Source organism: Sprattus sprattus, assembly GCF_963457725.1.
Source record: "Sprattus sprattus genome assembly, chromosome: 18".
Lineage (NCBI taxonomy): Eukaryota > Metazoa > Chordata > Actinopteri > Clupeiformes > Clupeidae > Sprattus > Sprattus sprattus.
Window position 1 is genome coordinate 7,973,525 of NC_137916.1, and position 19,097 is coordinate 7,992,621.

The 19,097-nt window shown below is 42.9% G+C and overlaps 2 protein-coding genes across 2 annotated transcripts in view; one reads left to right on the plus strand and one right to left on the minus strand.

The window, feature by feature from the left end:
• Nucleotides 1-1,477, plus strand: part of crlf3 (cytokine receptor-like factor 3) — a 9,355-nt gene extending 7,878 nt beyond the window's left edge. The window contains exon 8 of the mRNA XM_080856337.1: nucleotides 244-1,477. Within this exon, the coding sequence (XP_080712463.1) occupies nucleotides 244-509 (266 nt within the window). The 3' untranslated portion in view covers nucleotides 510-1,477. The remainder of the gene's footprint in view (nucleotides 1-243) is intronic.
• A 2,276-nt stretch (nucleotides 1,478-3,753) lies between these two features.
• Nucleotides 3,754-14,684, minus strand: LOC308379355 (polycomb protein suz12-A-like). Its single transcript, XM_080856451.1, has 16 exons — nucleotides 14,309-14,684; nucleotides 13,261-13,307; nucleotides 12,847-12,911; nucleotides 12,111-12,179; nucleotides 11,961-12,010; nucleotides 11,768-11,853; nucleotides 11,163-11,394; nucleotides 8,631-8,730; nucleotides 8,321-8,426; nucleotides 7,700-7,883; nucleotides 7,163-7,251; nucleotides 5,966-6,109; nucleotides 5,554-5,711; nucleotides 4,697-4,901; nucleotides 4,460-4,539; nucleotides 3,754-4,159 (listed from the first exon to the last, which is right to left on the minus strand). The coding sequence occupies exons 1-16, from the start codon at nucleotides 14,481-14,483 to the stop codon at nucleotides 3,805-3,807; spliced, it is 2,145 nt and encodes a 714-aa protein (XP_080712577.1). The 5' UTR covers nucleotides 14,484-14,684; the 3' UTR covers nucleotides 3,754-3,804.
• Between the last annotated feature and the right edge of the window lie 4,413 nt (nucleotides 14,685-19,097).

Consider the following 19,097-nt stretch of genomic DNA (forward strand, 5'->3'; position numbering starts at 1 on the left):
GTGAAATCCTTTTTACCCATACTCTCCTCTTGGTCCTTTCTAGTCATCATTGCATTGCATTACTCATCACATAGATTACACTGGCTGGCGTGCTTGCATGTTGTCATTTGTCCAGGCAGAAATAACACTCTGAAATAACTCTGTTCTGTGTCTGTGGCCTGTATTTGTACTGGGCCAAGGCCATACATACACTACCAGTTGAAAGTGACCCCCTCACACTTCCATGTTGACTCTGTCCTATAGGCGCTGTGTTTGTCAACGGGAAAGAGATGACCAATCAGCTGCCAGCCATCACTGTGGGCTCCGCCGTGACCTTTGACATGGAAGTGGTCAACCTGTTTCCAGTCAGCGCCAACAATAACCACGATGGGGCCAGCTTCAAGCTTAGGGTTACAATTGGCTCGGGCAACAGGGAAGTGGTATTTGATTGGCTGCTGGATCAGGCAGTGGATTGCCTGTATTTTGGCTGTTCCTTCACGCACCCTGGCTGGAAGGTGCTGGTGTTCTGATCCGCAGGCACTCCTTGGAACCGGACTGGGACAAGCAGGGTGCACTAAAACAGAAACATAGCCTGGTCTGCTGGACTGCACTGCCAAAGCTGTCCCCTCGACTAAATGTCCAAAGTTGAGGCAGATGTCATGTTGTTAAGCACGGACATTTTTCCCTCCCAAGGGTGAGTGGACCAACACATTTAGCTGCTGTTCCAGCCCCACACAATCCACAGACAGCACAACAGCTCCTCGCCACGTGTTTTAAAAGGGCCTGGGCTTGCATGATTGTACAGCAAAAACTGCCACCTATGCATCTCTTTACGAGCGGGCTTCAGTAAAATAAAAGTAAAAGTTTGTTTCAATAACTTTCAGTCCAGAGTAGGTTACCGGCCAAGATTTTTCAAATGGGATTATTTCCAGGTGATTTTTTTCTTTTTTTAAATATTTGTTTTTGAATTTATTACTTTTATTTTATTTTTTGCTATGACAATCCTAACAGTGTTTTGCTTAAGCGTGATCTTCTGTAGTCTTACTATAAGATAAAGCTGTTGTAGTTTTCAATTGAGCTTAACCATTGATCCAGTTCAGGTCCATTTGCTGAATGCCTTCAACAGCATAGACAGATCGTTTGCTCTGTGATGTACCCCAATGGTTGTCACGTGTTCAGTGTCATCCTGTCTGTTGGCATGTGATCCCGAGGGACTCTGGGCATGGCTGTGTGATGCCCAGAGGTACTGGCTAGCAGTTTTCTGTACGTATGTTACACAGATAATCTCTTAATGGCTCTTATCGTCAGGTCCACTGTCAAATGCATTTGTAGAGTACGGTGCACAGTTATCCACTTGGACACCTAAAGAACAGCATCAACCAGTAAGGGACAGTACTCACCAGATGGACCAAGCACCTTGTCCATGCCACAGATTCTTTAGAGGGGGGAATACTATAGGGGGGTTGGACATTAAAAGGAACTAGATTAAGGTACTGGATTCTCCACCATGAAACTAATAGCTGTTAAACTCGTCACCCTTAATTCTGCAGTGTTGTGTCAATCCCATGTTCAAACTGTGATGGTTACGTGTTTACCTCATCCTGTGCCTGCACCAGTACAGTTGGAAGAATGAGAAATTGTGAGATATATTAAATGAAAAAAGTTGCTTAACCCAAGTTTTTTTTTTTTTTTTTACATTATTTTATTAAAACATATCCCAACACCTGTCATGGTACAATATTTGCTTTTTCATGGAACTTGCATTCATACAATTTTATTGACCAGTAGTTTAAAAAATATTTACTTTTAAATAGAAAATAACCCATGACTTTGCTACAAAACACAACGTAAAACAGGCTGGTTTTGTGTTCTTGGTCTTTCGGTCAACCTCTTCAAAACATTTTTCTCTCGGAAATCATCTTGTGCAAACAATGCTGCTCTTTTCTATCACGGAAAGCATAGTATGTGTGCTTCGAAACGAAGTTCTTTGCGCAGGTCACAGACTTTCTTTTTGTACACTAAAGGTCAATCCAAACACATATCAGTTCATAGTATACAGCTTTAGCAAAATTAAAGCAGGAGTTGAGGAAAGCTTTTGTCTCCTTTAAAAAACAAAACAAAAAAGAAAAAAAAAGAACCTGATTAAGCTCACGGGAGAGCCTAAATGTCATGTCAAAAACATGTGGCATCCACACCCTTTGGTCTCTAAACTACAGTCCACCCTCCAGTCTATTTAAATAACCTCCAAGTCAAACAATACAAAGTCTGACTTTTCTTACAAGTCCTGTAGCACATAGATGCACCAAGTCCTGTAGCACACAGACGTAGTCAGTCAAGATCGGAGACCAGAGAATCTCTTAGGACTTGGGCACCAGGATGCTTGAGAATGAAAGTCTCTGGGGGGGTGGGGGGGGGATAGAAAACGTAAAGAAGAAAAAAAAGAAGACAAAAAAAAAAACCCACAGGCCGAAAGTGTCTGAGGGGAACCCGAGTGACTGTGCTGCCAAGTTGTGAAGGTAATGAAAGAAGTGAAGGAGGAGAGTTGGATGAGTTTCAGTGGTGGCGAAAGGGAAAGGAAGCGTGGCTTGGAGGACTGATGATTTGGCCGCTGGTGACATCAAGACGAACAGAAGAATTAGGAGCACAGCAGTACAGTGTTGCTATGGCAGTGGGGTTCAGAAGACAAAGACAAACTGTGCGAGTCTGTATTCCCTCCAGTGATTATCCTGTAGAATTCTCCTCACGCAAATAGGCACTAGGCCTCAGTACAAGACTACTATGACAGAGAAAAAAACAACTATAAAAACCATTCAAACAAACCCCTGTACTTTCCAGAGATGTCAAAGAAAGACAAAAGACAAGTGTAAACATCTTACAAAGAGCACCTGGCTTGTTCCTGCGTTGGCACAGGGGCACAACGCTTGAGGTCAGCTGTGACACTCATGCCTACAGTCAGCCGTCAATACCCTGTGTCTATGAGGGTGTGGGTGTGTGTGTGTCTGTGTGTGTCTGTGCGTGTATGTGTATGTATGTATGTATGGGTGGGTGGGTGGCACAGCGAGCCACATCCTTGCATAAACAGGGCTCGTGTAAACCAATCCAGTGTTGCGGTGGCAACCAAGCCATCCTCTTAGCTGGCCCTCAGAGAGCAAAAGCTTTTTAGATCCCCAAACACATTTTATTTCAGTTCAAGTTTCTTTTGACTCTCAATATGCATTATTAAACACATCAAAGCCCGTAGCAAAATATGACAAAAAAAAAAGGATTTGGGTCAAATCTTTACAATAAGTCACCATTTAAAATGATTCCTTGAATAGCCTGTCCAAATGCAGTTACCAACAAGAACCACGTGCTGATGAAGAATATGATTGAAGGGCCAAGAGGGTGTGTCACAATGGTGATCTATCAGAGACATACTAACCAATATAAATGTGGAATCCCTACTACTGCTAAAAGTAATCTTACAAAAAAGCTCATGTTTAAATGGCACCATCCCAGAGCCTATTCACCTGCTAGTTTATATGTTGCAATGATGGCGGGAGGAAGGGGAAACTGAAAAATGTGACTCATTTGACCCACAAATCCTTTGCATGAGTCACCTTTTATTCGATTTGTTTGTTAGTTTTTGTTCTTGGTTGTGTCTACCAGTAGTGCACCGTGTTGCAGACTGACTCCAAGCACCTGAGACCCTGTACGGAATGCATGGGTACTGTACTGGATGAGGAGCCATCCAGTGGTGCCCCACCCAAAAGAGCACCAGATTCTGCCGCCTGCTTTCCCTGATCCCTGTCCCTTAACCCTCCCCCAACCCTGACCCCTGACCCCTCAGAGCTTCTGCCTCTTGTACTGTCGGGGCTTGCTGGTTGCTCCTCCTGCTGCTGCGGCGGTGGCGGCTGCCTCTTTGTCCGTTGGCGGCCCCTCACTGGTTTGGCTGGTGGAGGGGGCGGTGCCATTGGCGAGCATTCTGAGGTCGTGGTCGAGTTGCCGCCGGCGTTTCCGCTGGAACTCACGCACGCGTGCCATGACCTTGTCTATGGTCGCCACGCTGACCAGGTTGAAGTCATGCATGCTGACCAAGTGCAGCAGGAAGTTTCGGTTGAGGTTCTTCTCGGCTATGATGCTGCCATATTTTTCCACAAACACCATGCATGCCTGGTTCATCTGATTGTCAGCAATGAATCTGAGAGCAAAAACATGCATCCCCAGTCAGATAAACACAAAATGTTATTGCATTTTAAAGAGCTCTAGATGTGCATCACTGAAGATGGAATGAGACAATCTCAACGGTACATAACGGTAGTGATACAAGCAGTGGATAAAATTGCAGATCTAACAAATCTAGCAGATCTAAATAAAACTGAATAAAAACACAAATCACAGTGGAAAAAGGCAGCTCTTACTCAACATTAGGGTGAATGGAGACATTAGAGTCTCCAGATTCTGAAGGAGAAAGAGAAGGAAGAAAAGCACCACCACTCACCCGTATTTCATCACGTGGAGGTTCCACAGCTTCATCACCTCCTTCTCTCCCTCATTCACATCAGTGAAGTCATCAATTTGCTAAAGATAAAACAAAACACAGATGACATTAGCTGATGGTGGAGTCAAGTAGTCAACTAGATGAGCATCTCTGCATTTGAAAGGCCACACACGCATCCACTCTCCCTGCACTTTACTGTACAGGGAGTTGAGACTGGTTAGGTCTGGTCGGACTCACCGAGACGGTCTTCTCCCGGAGCCAGAGGGGGGCGCGCTCGTCCTCGCTGTCCTCGTCCATCTCATTGGCTCCAAGCGGGACGCAGTTGTCGCTGTGGAAGTAGAGGCGGTCGTGGCCGCTGGTGTAGGTGCGCTGCTGCTGCTCAACATCCGCCCCTTCCTCCGGCTCCAGGAACTCTGACAGACTGGGCTTCACTCGTCTGGGCCTGAGGGATAGACATTTAGGATATACAACATCATATGTTATGCATCATCATATGTTATCACACTCTGATATGCCATAGTCAATAATTCAATGTATCTTATACCTAGTTATAACTGTTACTGATATTTGGATTTAACTAGCATGTAAGCATTCCTGGGTAACTATATTTGGTTTTGACCTAGGGAGGGAGGTGTGACATTGCTCTTATCTTCACCCCCCCCAGGTCAAAATAAAGAACCCTGTCTCCATGGCCTATTTGAAAAGACGGTAACACCCCTTAATATCAGTGTATTTAACAACCTGTCCCTTAAGGGATAATCAGATGAGTCTGAGGTGAAGCTATTAGTGGAACTTCAGGCTTTGTACAAGATTAAAACCTGGATCGTGACTGACTAAAATCAAAGACTGGTCTCCAATATATGGTATAAAACTAAATACTATTAACTCCTACTTTGATATACGTTACTATCCCAACTCTGCATGTTTCTATGAGGCCATAGAACTGAATAGAGCCTTACGGTGTGAAGATACTATTTATGTTTTAATCAAGCAAACCAATTATGGATGAGGTGGTCAAAGAATGTGCTCAGAAGTTGTCAAAAGGTACAGGGGAAAGACTTGTAATGGGGGGGGGCCTATGGTTGGATGCAGACCTGCAGACGAGGATGTGGGTGACGGCCGTCCTCTTGACGGGGCCGTTGCGGCTGAAGGCGAAGCCGGGCTGGCTGTGGATGTCCTGTGGGTTGCCCACGTAAGAACCGTCATAACACTCATTTATGGACACGTCTATGCGCGCTCCTTTGGGGTGAGGCTGCGTGGGGATGAGGAGAATTCAATTAGCACAAGCTCAACATTCACCCACTCAGTATATTCAGAGGACTTCCGCTATGAGCTATGCTGGGTTCCTGCCAGTGGGGTAAAAGATGTATTTGTGAACTTTTTCTATGTACCCACTATATCTCATTATGTGTGTGTGTGACAGATATGAGCGAGACAGACAGACAGTCAGATGAGAGAGATAGGGAGAGACGTAGAGATAGAGAGAGATGAAGAGAGATCCCTCACCACATAGTTGAAAACGAAGCGGCTGTGGGAGAGCTTGAGGTGCTTGAGCAGGCTGTAGAGTTTGCAGCAGTTGAGCGTGCACCAGGGGCAGTGCAGGTCATCCCGCGCCTCCGTCTGCTGGCGCGTGTTATTGTTGTACAGGAACTGGAAGACCAAACAGGCACACATCATTTACACAAAGGAGGAAAAAACAGTGGTGGTGAAAACAAAACTAAAAACCTCAGCCATCTCGGTAATCTCCACCCAAGTACAGAACAAACTGACAGGAAGGAGTGATACATTTATGTAGCTCAAGTGTTCACTGGTGCATTTATTTAATTATTTATTTATGTGTTTATTTGAAAAGGGACAGTGTACATTGATAAACATTTCCCAGAAAATGTAAATGCACCAGAATTAGCTTGATTAGCTTGTTTTCATCCATTGTCCCTTGGCATGGCATGACAGAGATATGGAAATAAAATAAATACAAAATAATATAAAAAGATAAGCAACAGTTTGAAAAAACTGTGCAGTTTAAGAAAACAAATTGTAAAAACCAGACAGACATACAAGGTTAACAACAGTGTGTCAAAACAGTGCAGTTCAGATAACAAATTGTAAAAACCAGACAGACCAGGTGTTATAAAACTTATTATAAAAATAAGTAATGCAGTGGCTTAATTATGGTTGCCGGTTTGGTTATTTTGTATCCATTTCTTAAGTTTGTTTTTGAACACTGAAATACTGGCGCACTCCCTCACATCAGTGTGGAGGGTATTCCAGTAATTAGAGGCGCGTACTGAGAAGACTGTCTGTCCAAACATAGCATATCCACAAAGCCTCACAAACAACCCCAAGAGCCAACAGTTCAGTTACTGTCTTGACACTTAAGGCCGAGATACAGTATACTCAGTTAAGAAGCATGAATTGCTATGTGCTTACGCATTGCGTTGGGGGTGTTGCCAAGCAATTCACCGCCAGAACAATAGGCTTGCGTAAAATGGCGCAAGTCTAGAAAAATCGCCCGACGCCCGAAGACGTGAAAAGTCGCGCAAGGGGCTTGCAGGGCCTCTTGCGCTTGCGCTTACGCCTCTGACCATAAATCGGCCTTTAGGCGAAGGGGGATTTAATTAAAAAAAAAAAAAAAAAAAAGGTTTTGGCTACTCCTGTACTGTAGAACATCTGGGGCCCTATAGAGAGGGATCAAACACTTACCTGATATATGACCCTGGGCTTCTGCCGTGACTCTGCCACTATCTGTTCTTTCCTTGGAGGAGTATCAGTGCTAATTGGTTCCTTTACAGCTTTGGGAACAGAAACAAAGGCAGTCATTAACAAACAAGAAAACCTTTTTTGCATATATCTAAGGAGGACTGAAATCAGAATAATTTCTCGTGGATATTAATTCCGCCACAATATGAATGAGCTCCTCTGATCCAAGTCACAGAGCACCAGGAGCTCCCATCTTCCCCACGGCAGTTGGGCTCACAAACAAGCCCCCTGCATCACACTGACTCTGGGTTTACGTACTCAAATGAACTGTAGCTTGCCCTTCATGTGCCCAAATTATTTATTATTATTATCTTAAAAAACATTTGTCCTTTGTTCTTGTTAATGCTTTTGTGTTGTTATGTAATGTGTTATGTTTTGTGTTATGTCTTATGCACCAACCACACAAAGTCAATTTCCTGTATGTGTGAATATACTTGGCCATTAAAAGAATTCTGATTCTGATTTTTGTGAATCTCTTACCTACTGTCTGCAGAGGCTTGAGGCTGCAGGGCCTGCTCTCTGCAGTGCTGCTGCCGCCGCTGCAGTCGGAGTTGCGTGTGGCCAGGGGTTTGGCCACAGGTGCCGTGGAGCGGCTAGACACGTCACCTGTCCAGCGCAGGGTGAACTGCAGTGTGGGACCCTGGGAGAAGGTCAGGTCAGGCCACTGTGGGAGGACGGAGAGGAAGAAGAGGCCAAGATGCCATGCCTTTAGGTGAATTCTGGAAAATACTTATGGACTTGGGAGTCCTTTTGGTATGCAATGATGACATGCTCACGGTTCCAGAACATTCAAATACTTGTAAAAGACATGTATAATGGTGTCTATCCGGCAACCCACAAGTCTATAATTAAACCCCAAACAGCTGTTGTGGAAAACCACAGACAAGGGCTCTGATAACTCTTCAACAGTGTATCATAAATATCATATATGATTTATTACTAAGGATTACTGGGCGTGTTCTGTGCAGTTGCCTGTGAAAGTCAGTCTAATTTGCCACTATTCTTGAACAAGGCCACACACACACACACACAGAGCCGCATACACACACAGCCACACACAGCCACACACACACACACACACACACACACACACACACACACCTTCTGATCCGTAATGGTTTCCCATGTGGCTCTTTTCTTGCTAACTGGACTCTCCTCCATTTCTTGCATGGACACTTCATACTCCCCATCAAGCAGCTGTAAACGTCTGACAAACACACACCACAAAAATGGTAAATATTAGCAAGAGAAAATAATGTCATGCCCCAATATTGAAAACAAAATTGGCCTTTTACAGACATTAGACATAATTAGACACTAGAAAATACTTTCAATGACATGTCAAAACTGAAATAGAGTTGCAAGAGTTTAGAGTGTGAAGTAAGAGCGGAGAATGCAGCCTACAACCTACCGATTCTTATCAAAAACAGTCATCTGGGCCACAAACATCGTTTCACCATCTTCCCTTTGCAAGGTACGTTTCTTTCTGCTTGCAATTTCTTCAATAACACCTGACATGACAAGAAATCTCAAGTGAGCATGGTTGCCAAAATGATTAGGCATATTTAAGAGGTTTAAGTTGTTTTTGTTGAATTGGCCATTCAAATACCCATACAACTAATGAAATATCATCCTCATCATGCTCTATAAAACATAGAAGAGAGACATCATAAGGAGATTTAGGTCATTTTCCTTACAAAAAACTAGCTAGGCCCATTTCACTGTCAATGTCACACAATCATGTTCCTTCACATAAGAAGCCAAATTACTTGTTTAATCAGTCAGGTGTGATCGTGGTTAAATGAATGGTGATGCAAGAGTCTTAGGACACAGCTGTGTGATTCTTTTGAATGTACAAGGCCTATCCTGCTCATTAAGTGATTGGTAACATCAGGTTTTTGTCAGCACCAATTGGTATGAATTCAAAGCCTCTAGAAGTAGTCTTGAAGCACATGTTGCTAAGGTGAAGGAGCCAACGAGTGAGCAACGGGTTTGAATAAAGGCCCTTTCTGATGCTGGCTGGAGCTACTGCCACATAGCCAAGGTCTTGAGATGCCGTCCAAGCACTGTCAAGTACACTTTAGACCGCCATGATGAAACCAATTCACACCAGAACCAAAAGGGAAGAGGTAGAAAAAATAAACTTTAAGACAGACAATTGAAGCGTCTCGGAATTCTTAGTCTTATAGTCTAATAGTCTTAAGGACCGAAGAAAGACCTCACGAGAACTGCGTGATGATATCAACACCACAATGACTAATCGTGCAACAGAGTCTTCAAGAACTGTGCGTTGGGAACTGGGAGAAGAAGGACTTGTTGGCAGAATAGAAGCAAATAAACCATTACTGAAGGAGAAAAACAGAGTGAAATGCCTGAAATTTGCAAAAGATCACAAGAAATGAACAAAAGAAGATTGGTATAAATTGTTGTGGTCTGATGAGTCCAAGTTTGAACAGTTTGGCAACAAGCAAAAAGTGTATGTTCAACAGAGGGAGAGATATGAAAATGAGTGTCTATTGTCAACAGTTAAACAAGGAGGAGGTAGTATTATGTTGTGGGGTGCCATTTCAGCCTCAGGAAAAGGTGACTTTTGCATCATGGATAAGAAGGTATAGCACAACATTCTGGTGGGGCACAGAATACCACTTATTGGGCCTGGATTTATTTTCTAAGAGGACAATGACCCTTAACATTATTACCGGAACCACCTTCGACAGAAGGAATCTGCTGGAACATTGAAAATGATGGACTGGACCCTTCAAAGTCCGGACCTCAACCCCATCATGAAAATTTGGGGAGAGTTTGAAAATAAACTGGACAGATCTATTGTACATTCAAAGGAAAGCCTTTGGCTTGAGTTGCAGAAGGCATGGGATAACATTTGTGTTGAAGTTCTCAGAAATTATATTGACACTATGTCAGAGAGATGTGCTGCTGTAATTGCTGCAAAAGGTGGACATACCAACAGTAAGGTAAAAACAGTAGGACTCACTTTATCTGATATTTGTTGTGCTCAGAGCAACCATCTGCATGTTTCATGAACATTATGAAATGAAATCATGTTTTGGAGGCAAAACAAAGGTCAGTATATTCAGATCTGTCAGGTGTTCTAATCATTTTGGCCACCACTGTGTATGCGTGTATATATATATATATATTTATTATACGGCTCTTCAGAATGTTCCAAAAAGTACCGTTGATTTGAATGGGCCATCCGAACGTTCTTCCATACATTAATTCCTGCTAACAGACCGCTCCGAAAAGATAATGACCGCTGTCCTTGGCAACGGGTTTTGTGCTTCTAATTCACATCTTTCATCTCATTCCGCAAGAAGTCAGGTAATTTTAACGTAACAGACTCATGGTAATTTGTAATTAAGTCAGCAAGTAATGGGTTGCTATGCAACACCTGAAACTTCAAAGTTCTATTTGCTCGAAGACCTATTTATTTCTAAATGGGACTAATGAAACGGCAACTAAATCATTAAAAAGAGGTATGTTGGAGGAATGTCTTCTATCGATTTTGGCAAGTAACCGTATAATAAGCGGGATAATGTATTGTCCGTCGGTCATTCTCCAAAAATAATTCCCTTCAGGGCAAAATAACACCCTCCGCTGCGCGTCGGGGTGTTGTTCGCCCCGTCGGGAATTATTTTTTGAGAATGACCTCCGGACAATACATTATCCCTTACATATATATATATATATATATTTATAATGGTTGTCAATATATTTATTGTCTGAATGTGTGAGATATTTAAATAAATGTTGTGTGTATGTCTGTGTGTGTATATATTGTATATATATTTTATACAGAAAAAGACAATGTGATGACAACTTGCTGAAACTGAGCAAATCAAAATTACACATCCCGTTTCACCTCATCTCGACAACGATTAAGCTGAAAGGCCCAGCACCCATGAGTATGGGAGTCCACACACACCTATGTTCTCGTTGGTCTCGCCATTGGCCAGGTCACTGAGCTGGCACCTGGCCGGCCAGGGCACCCTGAAGAGCAGCGAGTAGGACTTGACCATGTGGCTGTTGCTGGGCTCAAACTCCTGGCTGGAGACCAGCAGTGTGGGGAAGGCCCCCGGCTTGGCCTGGCTCCCGTCCGGGTTCAATGGCACCTGCTTCTTACCGGTAGGCACTTGCTTTACTGGGCAGCTGACATCCTGAGCACAGCGCGCGCACACACACACACACACACACAACACAGCACAGCACAGGAGAATGGGAGGTTATACGGGTGTTACAATACAAGCGTCCTTGTGAAAATGACTGCATATGTTTGTGCTTTGGGGGATGGAGGGGGCTGTCTGAAGGCCACTGGCAGAGGTGACGCAGTGAGTGCACTTTCCTCAATGGACAACAGGGCTTTTGGAGCACATGAGGCATGACCTGCTTCTTATCTGAAAAGAGGCGGCCAGCTAAATGTGCTTAGTGTGATTGCCATTTTCTAAGCCATTTGGTATACTCAGAAGTTCTAAAGGAGTTTAAGTGACACACTACTCTATGAAAGTGGAATGTTCCTCATGAGATCGTTACCTTTCTTTTCTTGTGACAGACTTTCACTAGGAGCACCTCCAGGGGCACCGTGTTCTGTTCATTCTCTGATTTCTGTGATAGCTTTTCTGAAGACCACAAAAACAGAAGAGAGTGAATTTACTTCATGCACTGAAAATAACAAAATGCTTTGCATAGAAATTATTGCAATGGCTCCTCTTCTTTCCATTCCCACCTGTTTTATGGAAGAATCCAGTGAAGGTCAACTGCAGATGTGAGGCCAAACTGTAGTGAGGAAAGTAAGGGTTTAGTTTGGAAAGCGGTCAGACATATAGAAAGAAAAGAGTGTTTGTGCGGGTTAGGAAAGCATGTAATTTTGTCTTACTTATGTGACTCTTGCTCTCCTCTTGCCTTCTCAACCTTATGCAGCAGATCGTCCACTTTAAAAGCTTTCCTGTGAAAAAAAAAAGAACAAAAATATTGAAACTTTTGTTTTTAGCTGAGAAATCTTTCATTCAGAAGCTAGCTTTGAAAGGTCTTACGTTTGAAGCAGCAGCAATGCCCATATATTCATGACATAACTTATGTTTGTGCAGTTAACTCCTTTCACTTAATTTGGATTATTTTGTTTCAAACACATTAAAGCAGAAATATGGAGTTCTGTTCCAAAACTAGTACACTAACTACCTAAAAGGTATGCAAAAACCTTGCAAATACCACCAACAGCCCAGCTGACACTGATAGGAGCCTGCCAACACACTAACTGGTGTCTTTTGGCAGTTTAGCTGGCAATGCCATGCGTGTGAAAGCTTTTCTTCCTTTTTGCAGGGTGTACCAGCCTGTTACACAGAACTACATAGGGCATATCCTGGTTGGCGACTGGGGAAGACACAGGTGTTTATCTGTCCTTCACATGACCATATGCTGTCAAAATGAATTTTAGGATGGTACCTAAACTAGTTGCCTATAAAACCCTAGCTCAAAATGTGGCAAATTGTTGCATAGTGTTACTTTAACTTTGAAATGTAATTTTCCTACTGTAGTTTTTTTTTGATAATCCATGTCAACTTCATATCATATACAACACACAAGACCCAACTTAGTGCAAGCATGTTGATTACCTTTTGGTATTTGTTCTTGAGTTCCGATGGGACATGTATGTGAGAGTCCTGTGCATGAAGATAGGCTGCAGAAGAAAGCAGATGTCACACTTAAACAAAAACCGATCGAAGTTCTACTGCTGACATCAGAGAGAGGAAGCAGTTCAAAATGGGGGTTTCCCTTAAAAGAATTACCCAGTTTAAAATGCAAGTTAATTTTTCACTCAATGAAAACGTGCAACATATCTGTAGAAAAAAACCTTCTCAAAAAAGCCCAATGTGTTTCCATGACAAAGTATGCAAATATGTAGATAAACTAATAAATGCAGGGGTGTACATTTACTTTTAAGGACAGGTCCACCATTAAGCTCGACAGTCACCCACTGCATCATGCAATAATCCACTACTCTACCACTTCTTGTAAAATATACTCACTGCAATCAGGTTTCTGGTGCGCAGGAATCTATAGATCTGTGTGGGTTCTGTGAAAAGAAAAGATAGGGATCAGTAACGACCCTGCACCAGGTGAAACAGACTTCCTGTATCACACTCGCTTATCTGTCAGGCACAATGTATCTTGACTAAGAGGACATCAAAGGCATGAGACACACCAAATCAAAATGTGATGAACACGATCCCAATAGGTTTATTAAAACATTATAGACTCAAGAAAGCACGTGCTGTCAACGAAACGGCACGTGGCTCGTTAAACTGAAAGTCAACAATTAAATGTGACCAGCAACATACTTGAGAATTCATCTGTGGATTATAAAAGATTTAACGTCGAGAATAAACTCTGTCCAGTAAATACCTGGGTATTACATAATAGGTTGCAGAATTATTAACCATAAACCACCCCGGCTAATCGAACAGAATCTGGTATTGGCATGCAAAGCCATTCAAAGATACGTGAATATTCCTGCTAATGTTGGCATACAATTAAATTAAGTTAAATGATAGACTATTGAGTTTCTTGCAGAAAACGGAGCCCCTGAGACCACGACGCTTAATGTTTTAACTTTCTAAGGGTAAATTAAACGCTAGCTAGCTAAATGACCAACATCTGTCAAGAAGCTAGCTAAAACTATCGAATGTAACGTTATCTGAAGTTGACTACATTATTAATATAGCCTGAGGGTTAGTCAGATGGCCTATGTCAACATCGAGCAATCATTAACAGTTAATGTCAGTTCAAGTTATTATTTTTTGGATGGCTAACTTAAAACAGCTCACCGGTAAGATGCCAGAAGTAGTTAGCTATTTGCTAGCTTTTTCGCTGTTAGCTAACGGGACTTGGAAAACTATTACCATTGCGAGTACCAGTGTTCTGACATAGCTCACGGCCTAGCCAGCTAGCTAGCACAGGCTGACAACATTAGCAACAAACATGAATTCACAACATTCAGAAGTTCGACATTATTTAATAGTGCAGGCTTAAGTTTATTCATATCGACAGAAGGAGAATGCAAGAGCCAACACTTACTTTCAAATGCTTGTAAAAAGAGTTCGTGGTCAGCTTGAATCTGTTCCATTTTTAGCTTCTTTGAAGTCATCACAATTCCGGAGGATTGAGCACCGACTTTGCCCCCGGTACCATAACCAAATCCAGCACCAGAACCTAAACCACCTCCACCCGAACCATATTTATGTGGGGCCATCCGAAAATACAACTGGTTTACCGGACCAAAAGTTCCTAACAATGGTGGGGAAATTCAACCGAGTCTTTCCTCAAAACAAAGGAATTAAAAATAAACGGCAGGCTAACTTAACTGGCTAGATAGCTTGCTAACTTTAGCAAAGTTATTGCAAGTATGAGCAGCTTAGGATAGCTTTGATAGCCAGCTATCACTTGGGGAAGCTAATAGCATAGCTGTCTTAGCTTGTCACTCACTTGTCAACTTAGCCATCCCTTTGTTTAATAATTTTAGTTGAACTTAAACAAACAAAAAAAAAACTATGACAGTAACTGTGTACAGAGGTAGCAAACACTAGCTAGGATACTGTTTTTATCCAGCCAGCTAACCTGTCTTGCTGTAAACCTGAAGTAAGCGTAGCGTACTTCCTGTCTAGCTAGCTACCGTTGTACTTCATCTAACAGTCGGCTAGCTAGCCAGCCGATTACTGAGGTCGATCCTGCAGTTAGGTAGCTAGCAAGCAAGCTGGCTGCAGTTGAAAAAGTGGAGGCAGGTCATTGCTTCTTTGAGAAGGCAAAGGATATTTGCCGCCTACTTTAAAAAACAGCAAGACCACTGAACAAACATGCCAATGCGTGATACTTGTAGTTATATTGCATTAGAGCGAAACCCAAAAGACTTTCAGTCTTTAAAATTTCACCAACACGTAAAATTAGTGTATAAAATATTATTTCCCCCACATCCTCCTGGCCTAACTCTTTTGAATGCAAACGCCCTCCCACATAGTCTTAACGAATGACAGAGAACGTTTGGTCATACGGCGGTTGCTATTGGCTCAAGTAACTGGTTATTTATATATTATTGGTAATCTCCCTATCTGATCTTGTGTCCTTTTTTGCTGAACACAAATAATTAAGTGCTCTTAAGAATGCAATTATTAACAATATAGGTTAGGTTTCAGTTAAGAATGAGTTGAAAACCATTGTAATCAAAATGTCAATCAACCTACCTTGGTCAAATCTTAGACACAGGTATTTTTAATAGGCTATATTGTGGTACATAGACACTCATTGAGGCACAACAATAGTTTTCTGGTTAAATGTTCAGCTCAAGTCTAGAAGTCTTGATCAGATGAAAATGAATCAGAATAAGTTCAGGTATTGCACATCTTTAGCATACTGCCCAAAAATCCACTAGAATGCAGGAAATAACATCTACTTAAACCAAAATGTCCTGGGGGTGGACCTTCAGCTATGTCTTTGCTTCACAGAATGTAACCAATGTTGTCCATCTCCAGTAGGCCGCCGCCCCTATCAACGACTTTGGGCCCCACAAACCACCAGAATGCAGGCCCCAACATGGGTACAACACAAAATTAATTCCAATTCCATGATATTTGAGCCACCAACGTGTGTGGCTGCGTGCGCGGCAAATTTTGGTCAACCCTGACAAACTCTCACTCCAAGGTTTTTTGAAAAGTTGGCAGCCCTGTTGGTTAGCTATTCATTTGGATAAACCACGTATGATAAAGCCCACGTCGTTTAATTATGGGGTAGGTGAGGTAAAACAGTTTACCATACCCATCTCCCAAAAATAAATAAGCTGTGTTATTGTCAGTAGGCCTCAGCCATGAGTTCTTATTATGACTACCGATGCACAGTTAGTGTTATAGTGTTTGTCAAAGTCCCCCCCCACCCCAAAGTCCCCCCCCCCCCTTAATACTTTATACCTATTTTTTTTTGTCCACGATAAAATGTAGGAGTTAGACCGACTTAGCATGTTTGTAGCCCCACTTGGCTGATACTAGGGTGAGTGTGTTTTGGGGCTATAGCTGGACAAACGTTTCGTCAAAAAGGAAAATGCAGGAGTGTGCAATTTAGAGTTCAGGATTAGAGTTCGTGTTGGGGGGCTGGGGTCCCGGGCCTTGTTGATGAGGCCAGCCGCAAACGGGAAGAAGCTGCTCTGGTGGCGTGAAGTTTTGGTCCTGATGGACCGCAGCCTTCTGACGGAGGGGAGGGTCACAAAGAGTTTGTGACCAGGGTGGGAGGAGTCGACCATAATCTTCCCCGTACGCCTCAGGGTCCTGGATCCATACAGGTCCGGGAGAGATGGCAGATTGCAGCCAATCACCTTCTCTGCTGAACGAATGACACGCTGCAGTCTGCCTTTGTCCTTGGCAGTGGCAACAGCGTACCAGATGGTGATGGAGGAGGTGAGGATGGACTCAATGATGGAGGTGTAAAAGTTCAACATCATTGCTTTTGGCAGGTTGAATTTCTTCAGCTGCCGCAGCAAGTACATCCTCTGATGTGCCTTTTTGGTGAGGGAGATGATGTTGAGCTCCCACTTGAGGTCCTGGGAGATGATGATGCCCAGGAAGCGGATGGACTCAACACTGTCAACTGGGGCGTCACTCAGAGTGATTGGGGTGGGTGAGGCTGGGTTCTTCCTGAAATCTACAATCATCTCCACTGTTTTCAGCGCATTGAGCTCCAGATTGTTCTGTCCACACAAGGTCACCAGATGGTCAATCTCCCACCTGTACACAGACTCATCCCCACCAGAGATGAGCCCAATGAGGGTGGTGTCGTCCGTGAACTTGAGGAGCTTGACGAACTGGTGACTGGAGGTGCAGCTGTTGGTGTACAGGGAGAATAGTAGAGGGGAAAGAACGCAGCCTTGAGGGGAACCGGTGCTGATGGTCCGGGGGTCAGAGACATGTTTTCCCAGCCGCACATGCTGCCTCCGGTCAGAGAGGAAGTCTGTAATCAACCTGCAGATGGAGTAGCAGGCACACTCAGCCGGAGAAGCTTGTCCTGCAGCAGAGCCGGGATGATGGTATTAAAGGCAGAGCTAAAGTGGGATCCAGTAGAGGGTCAGTGATGTCTTTGAGATGCCGCAACACAAGCCTCTCAAATGACTTCATCACAACAGAGGTCAGAGCTACGGGTCTGTAGTCATTAAGTCCTGTGATCCTAGTTTTTTTGGGGACGGGGAGGATGGTCGAGGTTTTGAACTAGGCTGGTACGTGGCATGACTGCAGTGAGGAGTTAAAAATACAAATCATAAGATATACCTTTATAATAAGTATTCAAAAAGTATCAATTCCATTCATTCTGATTGATTTAAAACAGACGAAGGTCAAAGATAGCTTAATAACGGCATATTTGTTGTTGCCTCAGCTGTTTGTGTAACCGAGCGGTTCCCAAAAGTTTGAGGAACCTTAACAACTGGGGCTTCAGGTCAAAATATGTGTCACGGTGCTCGTACAACATGGAAGTGTAATCCGAACCACTTTTAGAGCCTAATATGGTCAGTGCCTACCGTTTAGCCGATTTGTCAGAAGGGGATACCCTAGCTAGCCTAATTATTAATACAATGGACATGCGCCTAACATTTACGTTCTACATGCTCACCCAGTGAGAAGTTGAAAATGTTTAAATGTTTTAAACACAGTTCTTATCAAATAATGTAAGGACGAATAACATATTTTGATGAAATTAACTGATCATAAGGCTAAAAAAATATCCTGGTCACAAATTAATTTATTTTTCATTCATGTTTATTCATTCTACAACAGGTCCAATGAAGTAAGATACGTTTAGCCTCAAGATCGGCATCTGTCAACTCCCTGTGACATTCACTTTAGATGATCTGAACTGCATCCTGCAGAGGTATCTCATTTGTTTAAAAAAACTCAAACTGACATAAAAGGAACAAAATTTGTACGATTTTTATCAGATGACTGCTAGACGGTGCGTATTGAATTATTAATGTATTGTTCATTAGCGTGCATTCTGAAGTGGCTCATGCCGGTGAGGTAATGACGTGACACAAGGCAATTGTGCCATCATGTTCTATGACGACGACATAGCGTTCCACAAAGTCTATAAAAGTGTTGTTTGTTTGTACTTTACCAAAATGGATCTGGATGGAGTGAGAGTGTGAGATTTGAGATGAGTCAGACAACAAGGGTGCAATTGGAAGTAGTTTTCAATGACATGGCAGCAGAAAATGAGCAGAATGAACGGGCAAAAAAAGCAACTATGCAGTCCCTCCTGCAGGACATAGTAGATATGGAGGCTGTATTGAATGCCGAACGGACGGAATGGGAAAAAAAGAAAGGAACACTACTGAGAGAAATAGAAGTAGCAAAAAGGGACGAACAAGGGAAATGCCAGCTTGAGAAAGACAAAAACTTCTATTGCATCAATAGCGAGAAAGAACAGTTGGAGTAGGAGAAAGAATACATTAAAAAACTTGAATTCGAGAACAATACACTTCAGGAACTCTTGGAAAAGCAGGACCATGATGATGTGTGGCTGAAAGGCTGAAAGATCAAATGAATAAAGACTTGGAGAACTTTGAAAGGATGACGACTGAGAGAGTGGGCTTGGTGTTATCAGGAGCCATGGTTGTTGCCCCTCTGAAACACAAACTGCTGACACAGCTAAAGGTGCAGGGAGAAAAAGAGGTAAATAAATAATTTTGTTTTGCGGTTTGAGGTCAATAAATAAACAAACAAACATTAACACCATCTCTACCCAGACATTCAGTCACACTAGATGCTGCCTTTTCGTTCTCCCCTTAATTGCTTCCATCTGTACATGTTCTGTGTTTGTGTCCTTCAGGTGGTCT

Excerpts from the sequence above, each read along its gene's own strand:
- LOC308379355 (XM_080856451.1), bottom strand. The coding sequence starts at position 14,483 with ATGGCCCCACATAAATATGGTTCGGGTGGAGGTGGTTTAGGTTCTGGT. Across the intron at positions 12,011-12,110 it reads GGAGAGCAAGAGTCACATAA|TTTGGCCTCACATCTGCAGT; the intron begins GTAAGACAAAAT and ends TCCTCACTACAG. Across the intron at positions 6,110-7,162 it reads AGCCCAGGGTCATATATCAG|TTCCTGTACAACAATAACAC; the intron begins GTAAGTGTTTGA and ends TTGGTCTTCCAG.